At 34.2% G+C, this 12,432-nt stretch overlaps 1 protein-coding gene across 1 annotated transcript; it reads right to left on the bottom strand.

The window, feature by feature from the left end:
- Positions 1 to 7,448: 7,448 nt before the first annotated feature.
- LOC119636142 (zinc finger protein ubi-d4 A) lies at positions 7,449 to 9,206 on the bottom strand. Its single transcript, XM_038031327.1, has 2 exons — positions 8,579 to 9,206; positions 7,449 to 8,504 (listed from the first exon to the last, which is right to left on the bottom strand). The coding sequence occupies exons 1-2, from the start codon at positions 8,881 to 8,883 to the stop codon at positions 7,727 to 7,729; spliced, it is 1,083 nt and encodes a 360-aa protein (XP_037887255.1). The 5' UTR covers positions 8,884 to 9,206; the 3' UTR covers positions 7,449 to 7,726.
- Between the last annotated feature and the right edge of the window lie 3,226 nt (positions 9,207 to 12,432).

The following is a 12,432-nucleotide window of genomic DNA, read 5'->3' as shown; positions in this document are numbered from 1 at the left end:
TAAAAGAAGTCGGAGCATGGCCATTGAGTGAATGAATGGAGCTTCGATTTCATTCGCAATCATATCTCATACATGAGATGTGACAGTGTAAGGTATGAAAAATTTCCGACCGGAACGTTTTTGCTTTCAAAGAAATGCCAATAAAAACGTAATGTCGTAGAAATCCTAAAAATTGTGAGCATCTAATCTAATCAAGCAAATTAGACAAGCAAAGTGCTTGCGTCAAGACACAAAAAGTGCATTGTAATCGATGGTATTTGGTTTTCACCTCTTGAACTGGGAACAGAAAAAAACAGTATAGAATTCATCACACATGCGTACACATATACATAAGTGTATATACAGATTATAGAAGACGAAATGTACATACGAATATGTAGTCATAACTTTAGTATAGAGCAGCTAGAACAGCTAGAAGAGTTTAAACATTACGATCATCTTCGCCTGTAATGCGACCCAAATGACCCAACCCCTTGCGTGTTCCCTGCTGGGCGCTAATAAATTCTCTTCAATTGCTAACAAATGTATTAGAACATATTAAGAGTATTATACTTACTTATATGACTGCAAAAATCCCACGAACACGTATAACGGAAAGATTTACGAGTACATTTATGAGCGGTAAATTTTAAATGAATATGACAGAGTATTATTTTTGCGTTAGATTTGTAATGAATGTTCAAGAAAACTTCATCACCACATACATATCATGCATAAAGCATTCGTATGTGTATATGTGTGTGTCTGTGTGTGTGTGTGTGTGCGATTGTTGTAACCCCAAAAATAAATAATAGAATGTCAAGTAGTTTATGGCCGGCCAGCTCATCCTTTCAATTATTTGTATGTATAGTGCTATAGAACATGTTACTATATAAATCCCTTGATCAGTGTGAATGCACCAAAGAAAAATTTCAGAGATTAGTGTAAGCATGTACGTGCGTTTTGTCTCATCGTCATCGTTGTTTGCCAAAAAATTTCAAATACATTTGTTTTGATTTTTTTTTTTAATTTTTTTTTTTGTTTTTTTTTTTTTTTTTTTTTTCATTCTTTCACTCAACGCAATAAAAATAGAATCGAATTTTTTTCATGTTTTATCTCGCATAAGATAAAAATAAACCAATCATACGACGATAATCTAACATTTAAATTTGCGGGCACTCACACACACACACACACACGCACACGTACGCACATACGCACATACGCACATATATGTCCGCAAACGCGCACGCAGCATAAATATGTAAGAGTTGAGTGCACACTACATACACTGATTGCAATTACCGTAACGGTGACAAAATTTCTTCACATAGATTCGCACACAAACGGACTCGTTTATACGTTTGTACATAACATCCGCGAAAATGGCTTGTGCTGAATTCTGGTGTGTTTACATGTTTTCACTCGGAATAAATTGGAATTTTTCAAATACTTGTTCTATTTACACACACGTACAGGGCCTGCCTCTTCATGAAAGCACACTAAACGATGGCTTAGAGCGCCCGAATTTTTTTTTAGCGATTTCGGCCTTGCGTGCTATATTGTTGTAAAAATATTGCTCGTAAGGGGAGCCTTTAAAACCAAATGCCTCTCGTGTCAAGTTTATTCGGGTTGTAGAGCTGCCGGCACACTTCCCTACACATTTGTATTGCAACATGTACTGTAATCGTAAAAGGGATACTGGAAAATTTCAAGCACTTATCTGTGTGTGTGGGATTTCGTTTGTGTGTGTGTGTGTGTGTATGTGTGTGTGTATATGTGTGTGTGAACGCGTGTGTATGTGTGTTTTATTTTTTTTCTTATTCTAATCCAATTAGGTGCTCGATGTGCGAACACATAATTATGATGTGTACCCAGAATGTTATTTTCTACACGCGTTAATCCATTGGGAAAGCTAGTGGTGGCGTCTGTGCCTCTAAATGCGTCAATTTATGGCCATTTTTTATTTTGTTTTATCTAACATCGCGTAACATCTCAAACATTTACAGCACATTTTTGTATAATTTTTATTTTTATTTGTTGCTGAGTGTATGTGGTTGCTGTAAATTCCTTTAGTTGTTGTTGTTCTAAATGATGTTTCAAAGTCATTCACATTTAAGAAATTTTTCTTTTTACTAGTAATTAATTGAAAACAAGCAAAACTGATCCAATCCGTCGAACCGAAATAACTTGCGTCCTACGCGCTTATATATGTATATATATATATAATAATAATAATAATAATGATCATAAACGAGCTTGCGTCATAACAATTCATGCACGATAACCATTCGTAGATAAATCGATCCTACAGAGTATCTCTTAATTTAGAACAATACAAGAAAAGTAGTCCGGCGTTTGGAAAAACTTAGAAAGCGTAAAGGCCCCTTAAAAGTATGCGAATGAATGTTTGAATTAAATGCGCATTGGTGAAACAATGACGCAAAGCCCTAATCGTTAAAAAGGACGCTATCTACAAATGCAATTCCACACGCATGGGTTTGCGGGGGTAGCCGAGCTAATAAGAATCGGAACTGCCAAGTCGAAATTCGTTGATCACAAATCACAGTGCAGTAGAGTTTTTTTTGGTCGTAGCTACAGGGAGTGGTCAGTCAGTAAAAGCATAATACTTATAATAATCAAACTGCTGCGCTTATCACATCCACCTCCTCACTTCGTTCTTCCTCCTCTTTCGTCACATCTTTCCCACCGCTACCGCGTTACGGGAGTAGGAGACATCCCATGAGTCGTTGATCATAGAAAAAGGAAACAAAATCGGTAGGGACGGATTTAATTTTGATTAGCTCGCGGCGGCGATGACTATCTTAACCATAGCTTATTAAGTTTTGGTTAAATGATTATGTGATTGATCTCTCTAGAGATTTCCCGTCGATATCTGACTTGCAGCCTTCATTTCGCGGTTCCCAATGACACACATATTGTCGTTACGTCCCTCTATTCTCAGCGTGGAATCGAGTCTCTAGTCTAGGAATATTTTAGATCATGCGACACCATATAGAAAAGGCAATTTAATGGGGCCTGTATATACGTGTATTTCATTTCTTCTGACCAGGGCAAGTTCTTTCTAATATCATCGCGTAGACGACATGTTAGTCTCCCGGGTTTGGTAGGTAGACTAGAGAAAGAGAAAAGAGAAACATCGCGCGTCTCCCCTTCCTACAATTTTCAATGAAAATTATGTGTGTGAAGATCTCAGTAGCTATGTTTTGATATCAGGGATATTTAATCTCAAATTCCGACTACAAGTTTCAACTAATTGAAGTAAACATAGTTTATTTCTGATCCGCTAACTTAAAATAATATTGCCGGGTATTACGTAATGACCAACGCATGCGCGCCACAAAGATATTCTCGCTTGAAGACCATTTTTAAAGTTACAATGCCGCAGTCAAAAGAGAGTGAATCCTTACACTTCCGCCAACGGTGTTTCCAGTCCTCGAAACAGTTTTGCAAGTCTTTTCCGAATCGTTTCCGAAGTAGACTTTAACACCTTGTTCGGTTCAACTTCATTTCTTTAATGCAGAGCAGAAGACTTCCCCGCAGCAGTTCTTCAAGTCATAGGAATAGCTAAAAATCAGGCTGAGTCAACTTAAACGAATCTGTCGTTCGCGGGGTGATATGAGTTGAATTTCTGAAACATAAGCTGGCCAAGAGTTTTCTGCTTTACTTAAACCATATATAAGCAATTCTCAGATAATAGCAAAAAAAGTTAAACTTTGCTGCTAATTAAGGGCTCACTTTCCTTGAGAAACCTCATAGAGGGCAGCGTGCAGAACTTTTCATTTACATGGCCTGAATAATGTTCATGTCATATAGCTATTATGGACCGATTTGCATTGCAAAATAATAAAAATTAGATCTTCTTAATGTTCAGTAAAATGGTTGCATGTGATCATAATTCCATAGCATAAATTTAGTATCCCTGGATTCGAGCATTCAATGATTCTTGTTGAGAAGTTTTGTAAATTGCAAATTTTTTTCCTTTATAATGATTTTTATACGCATCTTCAAAGAATGATCAAGGACTAAGGTGGTAGCATAACAAGCACATGTAGGGTGATTGTCAAAAAATCCAGGAATTTATCAATTTTACGGATTTACTAAGTAATGATTTTACATGACTCCATGACAATTTGACAAATGACAGATTAACCCTGCAATCGATTTGCCTGACTTTTGCTTCTGGACCCAACTGGATGTCGCAAATTCAAAGCTCTACATTTTTGAAGCCAAAGCCAGATGAAGGAAGAATCTCTCTCTGTTTTACTTACGATTGTAAAAGGATCCGTGTACCGATTAAGATTTGACGGGAGTGATAGCAAAAAAAATCTGCCTTTGAATTTCATATTTTCCGCTTAGATTGTATTGATAAGTGTTTTGTTTCGATGAGCCTAGTCGGCGGAAAGGATATTTCGCGAAGATTAAACGTAATTTTAACAAAGATATTTTAACAATGTTTTAAAACTTTTATGAAAATGCACTACACAATTTTTTATTAATTTTTCTATTGAAAATTGTACGGTAGAGTCTTAGACCTAAGTTTTCGAATTGATTTTTCTGCGTAAATTAATAATAATAATAATAAATGCTTCTTTTTCTTCAATTTTACTAAAGATAGGGTCCCTTGAGTAACCGGTTTTTCATGATTTTCATGTAAGTCTTAGTTCAGCCAAACGGTTATTACAAAATAATTAAATCTAACGAGGGCGCAAAGCTTACATAACAAATGTTTCTTAAACATAGAAACGCTTATCGTAAATTTCCTTAGATACATCACTGGCGGTCTCTAAAATGGGCAAATTTTCGTTTATTCTGTTATGTCTTATGAAATTTCAATTTATAAAAAGTACACCGATCAATAACTATGTCTTTCCCGATTCGGTAAAATTTTGAAAATTATATCTGTCTGAGAATAGTGAACTGCAATTTATTTGCAAGCGTAACAGGTACGCGTAAATCCTATATGTTGTTAAGCATATGTATAAAAATCCACAAATTTTCTTTTATATCCATTACCGCCCATATTGCGAACAAATTTAATTAACGGTCTCGATGTATATCTGATCGTCAGGCCCGTTATTATTTGTATGTTACCTGCTGTTAAAAAACTCGCGTTTGAAAAACATTGAGTTTGAAAACTGGAGCTTGGCATATAGTCTGCTTGAAAATGTACACTATTTGAAAAGGGACGTCGTCTGTCCTCCATTCAGATATTTCTTCTGCCTACGCCATACTAATAGCGGCCGGGAAAAAAATGGTTTTGATAAAAGAGCTGACTGGCAAATAACAGGCTAAGATAAAAAATCGTATTTTCAGAGTGGCATAACTTTGGTAACACTACAGCGACTACGGTGTACTTCTTCGACAAGAATTAAAAGAAAAAAAATTGTGACATTTGTTCATTCAGTCGCTTGATTTTACTGGAAAAATGTTCAAAAATGATCAGTCCAAATAGGGCATGTATAGTTTAATATGAAGTTCCCTTTTTTGCCTTTCCCATGCCAATCACGTGATATGTACAAAGACTTTAATTTAAGCTCATAAAAATTTTTCTAATTGTTAACGCCCTTGACGACAATGTTTGGCTTATTTGAACCATTTTTGCACTAGGCTTTTGGATGGCTATAGCCGGGTGAAACATACATTTTTTTTTTCATTTGCAGAGCTATTTATCATATGTCGATAGGAAGGACAAGTTGGGCGTGTATCAGCTGAGTTTCATGTTTGCAAATATAGTTTCATCTCCATTATACTGATCTCTTATTATTCTCTCATTAACAAATCAGACATTTAAAGGTGCTGTGGTAGGCGAGAAGAAAATGTAAAAACGCAATAAATACAACGGTAAAAAATGTATTTCTAAATATAAGCATTTTTAACCCAAGTCCGTTCATAAAGCTGAAATGGAAATTTGGGAGGTTCCTGAGTCATTCAATGTACCTTAATCCGAACAAAATTTAATTAAATGTAGTACAGCACGTAACTATGACAAAGTCACATTTTTCTTCTTTTTACTATAGATCTCTCCGCTTCGCAAAATTAAAAATTACGCGGGCTTTCAAATCAATTGTCAGGCATCTTAAATGGAACAGAACAATTTGCGTAGATAGGACGACAAATGAAAGATCACTATTGATCGGCGGATACATATTTGCTCAGATAAAGGCAAATATTAACATTTTGATTTTTTTCATAAGGTTAATCTTTCGGTAAAAACGGAACTCAAATCGGGAATAATTTACCTGCAATGGTCTATCACGCCGTTCCAGATGTTCATAGTGCAAGTCGAAGAAGAATCGGCTTATTTTGTGTTTTTTTTTTTTTTGTTTTTGTTATTGTGCATTTGCTAAGTTTTTAAAGGCATTCGACAGGCAATTAATTAGAAAATTTATTTTTATATATGCAACGAGTGCCTTGATTTATTCAGTTCTTATCATGCACCTCATAATGAAATTTCGATAATAAAATGTAAAAATTTTAATTAACGTGTTTTTGTTTTTGATATGTATTCGATGCTTAATCGAAATCCATTAGTGATCGAAAAGTATTTCATGTTGGGTGTCGGTTGTTGTATCAGTAAATAATTTCATTGATGCTTGAAACGGCAAAAACTGCTGCTTTAGCAAATTAGGTGCAACCAATTAATGAAATACTACAGACAGAGACATAATTAATTCATTACGAGCAAAAATATGAAAAAGAAAAAAGTTTAGAACACACGCTCAAACTGAAACTGCCAAACGCCGAAATACCAAAGAAATATACCAAAGAAATAGAGGAGATGCTGTTCTCAATGCATATATGTGTTCGCAATCATCAGCAACGCGAAAAGAATTCAAAAAGCAAAGGTTTCCGAACTGCTTTTTCGTTTCGCAATGTAAATTGAAGATATATATATATATATTTTTATAAGGACATAAATATTTATTTTATTTCTTTTTTTTAATTTTTTTTTTTCTCATTTTGTAAAATTTAAGTAACATAAATACATATATAAACTTTGCGTGAATGTGTATGTACGTGTTTGTGTGTGTCTGTAGATATCGTTATCATTAAAATTAAAATTACAATTTTATATCATATGCGAAAAACCCCATAAGAATAGAAAGGAAATGTCTTTAATATGATTTAACAAAAAGGAAAAATATAATAATAATAATAATAATAATAATAGTAATAAAAATAATTAAAAATGATTTTTATTAAAACGCTTATTCTTTGTTGATCTGAGAGAAACCGTTTAATATTTTATGCACATCGTAGGCGTTAACAAATTGACTATGGATTCTGTTTAGTATATAATAACGTTTAAAAAGTTATATAATAAACAATCTATACTATATATATAGAGGTAGGGAAAGGGGCGTTATCAAAGAAAAAAAGAAACCATATGTATATATATATAATAATAAAAAATTTTATATATATTAAAAACAAATAATAATAAAAATAAAACTAAAAACAACTTAAAAAGATTTTAAGCACCAAATAAGCAAAAATCAATTTGTATTTCACTTCATTTTTGGTCCGAATGATATGCGGCGGGGAAACAATGTCTACATTAATTTCCCGACATATCTAAAAGAAAACGATGTAAATCGAGAAAAACTAAGTAAGGTAAAGAAAGGCGACAAAAAAGAACATATTTTTTACATAAAGATTTGTGTGCTGAGTTTAGGAAATCTTCATAATAAAGCGAGCGCCAGACAGATAAAAATGAGTACAATTACAAATATTTACGGTAGTTGCGTAAATCAGCGCTGTGATCATCACCTACCACCGGCAGTTCCCCCATAACACCCACTGCTGCAGCAGCACTTTCAAAGGACGGTGGTTCAGAGGTGAGACCAGGACTTGGAGGATCACAAACGTTCGCGTTTGATGCCTTTGTACGGCGTCTGCCTCGTGTACCAGTGCCTCGTGGACGACGTCCTGGCCCAGTCGGTATAGTAGGTGTGGCAGCACTATCTGCGTTTGTTAGACCGTCTACTGAATCAAAACCGGAAAGAGAACTGTCACCCAAAATAGGTGCAGACGTTCCGATCGCAGCTCCCCGTCCTCTTCCCGCACCACTTCGTCTCCTACCGGGCCCTGGTCCTTCACCTGGCGTAAGTGTCGATTTTTTGCCGGGTTTTCGTTTGCGTCGCTTTTTAGTTCCATAACGCGGATCATAATCATACTCATCATCGGCAGGCGATTTAGGCTCTTCCAGCGAATCATTATCGTTAATATCCATATCATCGTAAAACCAATCTTTCGGCAGGTCTTCTTTTAACGGTTGCTGTGGTTGCTGTTGGCTATCCTTGCTGTCTGAAGTGTCGCCACCGGCCGCTCCTAAAGAAGACGACTCTTCCATTAAGGCGCCATTAAAATCAGGATCATGTAATAGGCCGGCTGTAACAGTGGGCGAAGACGTACCAGCCACCGCCGCACTTACTGGAACATTACCAGCCAATAATGCTTCATGATCTTTACGTAAAGCTTGAAACGGACGATCTGGAAATCTAAACAAGAGTAAAAGGTTATCAATATTAGGCTCATTTTCTAAAAGAAAATAACAAAAGCAAATAGCACTAACCGATACATTTTACTCAAATATTGTCGTCTACTTTTACGCCATCTTGTCGCTGGATAAGTATAGATTTGACCTTGTCTAAAACCAGGCATACGCTGCCGTTTATCCATAAATAATTGGGAATGATTTTGCGCGACTCCAGTCTGCGGGTCTAGGAAAGGCAAACGCAAACGTCGCTCAATACATAAGCGCGTATTAAAATTGGCGCTATATTCAATAGTTTCACGGTATGAAGCATCCTTGAAAAAACTTTCTATTTTGGCCAGATTAGGAGCCGAGACTATTTGTATATCAACGGCAGAAGTCATTTTTGGTTTATTACTAATTTTCCTTAATTTTTCTAGATAATTAACCGAAGTTATTCTCACTTTTATGAGCGCATACTAGTGCTTTCGTAAAATAATTTTTTGATGCAAATAATCATCCGTTAATATATGTATATAACACTAGTCAAACTATAAATTTCTTATCTCTCCACTTTTCCAGCACTAAGGCATGCATATACGTACATATATAAGTTTTATTGCATGAACATGTCGTACATGTCGTACTCTATTTTGTTTTCACAATTTTTGGTTTCTTTTTTTGCAGTTTTATTGGTCGCCGTGTGTGCTAATAATTAAAATTCTCTCTCTCTTTTGCAGATTATCTTGCAAATTTATAATTATTTGTTTCTACTTATTGTAGCGTCTTTTACATTTTCTATACAGCAATGTGGTTACAATATTTCTTTTTGAATTTTCTTAAATAGAGGACAGAAATTTGCATATTAGAAAAAGGAAAATATTTTTTTTTCACTTTGACAGTTTGATGATGATTTCTTGTTGACATCCGTTGCAATAGATGTTGCTTAAGAGTTGCCAAAGTATATATTTGCGGAATATATAGATTGCAATTTTTTTATATTGTATATATGAGAAATATCAACATTTCCATTCAGCGTTTTTTTTAATGTATTGCTTCTTTTTTTTTTTTTACAGCCCATATAAATATGTCCTAACTGGATTTTCTAAAAGCGGATAATACACACGACGTAAATTTGATTTCACCTATTTCGTGAAATGATTTCATTTGAAAGCATAGTCGCCTTTTCATGTGTACGTTCTATGTGTAACGTTTATTTTATTATCTTTCAATTGTTTTCATCACAAAAAACTACAAGTTCCAATTTGTTGGTTTGCTTTTTACGAAAGTCCCTGTTATTGATGGTTTCTGAAAAATAGACCTACTAATCCAAACTCTCTACTATTGAACTTTGTGCCACGTTGTTACAATAAACTCATTTTAATCGTCAAGTATTTAAAGGTAGGCCTTTTGTGCATATAAGATTTAAAGTTTTTCATATAAAAACTTTTTTTTCATTAGAACCGTTATATGGGGCGGATGCTAAGAAATGGGCCCACATGGTCCAAATTCAATAAAATTAATTTTTATGTGAAGCAAGTTCTCATCCAGAAATACTGAAAGTTAGACTCTTTTACCATATAAAGATATACGGTAAGGCGCTCAAAAAATTGCCCTGTCCCATCTAAATTTTTCACACCAATTTAGAATGACGAAACACTTTTGTCCCAAAAACTGAAAATAACAATATTTTTTCATGTAACGACCTTTTAAAATGGCGTTATACGTTATACGGCGTCGGTACGATCCGAACCATATCCAAAAGCGTTCGACCTTAGATCAAAAAATGTCACTATATCAAATTTTATCAAAATATCTCAGATACTGCGACCTGTAGATTGAACATAAAGATATATACATCGACATCATAGGGACATCCAAGCTTAGGTTTCTATCAAGGCCTTCTGGGTGTTACGTACTTCCGCAGAAACTTAACATACTCTGTACCACAAGTGGTGTAGATTATAAAAAGAAAAATGCAGCAAATGCGATCAACTATTTCTTATGGGTGGAAAAGACTAAATTTTACTACGATATGGCGAAACTTAACCCATAACAATAATTTAGGCAAAAAAAATTAACACTACACAATTTGAACAGCCAACGCCTATTTTTGAATCCCATCCTATACAAGGATTTTTTAAGGCAAATATGTCTAAGTTTGAATATTTTGTAATGAAAATTGATCCGTAATAATAATATGATAATATGAAAAATTTGTTTCGACTGAGAAAATTGCTGTAACGATCTTCCATATAACCTTTCTTACGTAAACTGAATCTTGATCTTTGTAAAAAGTTCTAAATTTCAAATATTTCATGCGCGAAAATGGGTTTATAATAATAAATTGACGAAGAAATTAACCTTACCGAATCCAAATCACTTAGATCGATTTTTTGGATACCACCGCATATAATGATTCCCTGGAAATTGTAAACTCTTTTATGGTTAAAAGGTCTTATGCTTAAAAGGCCTAATTGTTAAAGTTTTAATGATGAAAATTGGTTTGTGAGAAGAATTTAACATAAAAATTAAGTGAATCAAATATGAATCACGTGGCTCAATTTTTTTGATCCCGTTTCATATAAGATATCTTATGAATAATAAGTCCTTCAGAAAAAAGTTTAATTTTTAATATTTTATGATGAAAATCGACCCATAGTAGCAATCAAATAAAAAAATTGCATTAGCGGATTTAAATCACGTAGCCCTATATTTTAGATCCTAGCATATATAGTAGTTATCATGAAAAGCAAGGCCGTTTATGAAGAGAGTCTAATTTCCAGTTTTTATCACGACAACTGAAAAGTATTAATATTTTTACGAAGTGAATTAAGTTTATGAAGTTTGGAACACATCATGTGATGTTTTATGCATCCTCCAATAAGCGGACTATGCCTTGTATTAAAATAGTGGATAATTTTTGTTGTATCATTACTAAAACGGGCGAAGTGGCGTAGGGTATCTATTAACCGATCTTGGTCGACTGCAATGGTCTTACGTGTTTTTTCTTTTATATATTTTGAAGGTATCTTTGAACCATCGCAACATAAGAACATGGCTTTTGCCAATTCGTCTTTAATATTCAGATGAGGGGTATCGGGGATCTCATAAAATAAAGTGTGTGTATATATCTTAGTCACTATAAAATTCGCCCCTTAAGTAAAATCACACTCGTTGTTGGATATCGAAAACATTTTGGAAATTTGGTTCTTGCACAAATCGAAGCCGTTCAAAGTCGCTTCACATTAATTCCCCTTTTGTTAACCAAAAAGTATAAACACAATTGATCTGCGGCGGAAGAGAAAAATGCACGATAATATCGTAAGGCACACGTTGAGTACAAAATTTTACTAAGGTTTGCTGACGGACATAGCCAGCTAGTCTTTGAAAAAAGCAGGTAAATGCTTCTTTCTTACTTAATTACTTACTTAATTAATAATAATTTCTTAGTTATTTTCGTATTACCTTACGTATCAAAATTCTACTCCTTGCTTTGAAACTCCAATCAAGAATGCCAGTCTGGCGTACATTAGAGCGGCTACCATTTCCCAAATTCTTCTGTACGTTATTAGGACTCTAAGACTGTAAGTAGTGCAAGTGGCATACTTTTCCTTTTTCCTCGCTACTGTTAGGTATTCGAAATACATCGTTTTATACATGAAATCATATTATTTTGTATGTTTATGCCAAAATTCAGATTGTTTGCATAATTGTCATCTTATATCCTACATTCTGTATCAATCTGTCCGTTCAGTTGAATTAATTCTTTTACGACATTACATTATTGTACATTATTCATGCATTCGGTAGTTGGCTGCATCTTTTTTAAAATCATGAAGAATGAAATTGTTTTTAGATTTATTTTTTAAAACAAAACGTATTTTCTTTTATTCGCTTGCCTGCTTTATAATTATGTTAAATATTATATATATATATATATATATATATAT

This window comes from Glossina fuscipes, unplaced genomic scaffold (assembly GCF_014805625.2).
Source record: "Glossina fuscipes isolate IAEA_lab_2018 unplaced genomic scaffold, Yale_Gfus_2 0, whole genome shotgun sequence".
Taxonomy (NCBI): Eukaryota; Metazoa; Arthropoda; class Insecta; order Diptera; family Glossinidae; genus Glossina; species Glossina fuscipes.
This window is presented reverse-complemented; position numbering and strand designations above follow the sequence as displayed.

Bases quoted from the DNA above. Each gene is read 5' to 3' on its own strand.
- LOC119636142 (XM_038031327.1), bottom strand. From the start codon at position 8,883: ATGACTTCTGCCGTTGATATACAAATAGTCTCGGCTCCTAATCTGGCC. The intron at 8,505-8,578 runs GTTAGTGCTATT...ACTCTTGTTTAG, and splicing joins TATTTGAGTAAAATGTATCG to ATTTCCAGATCGTCCGTTTC.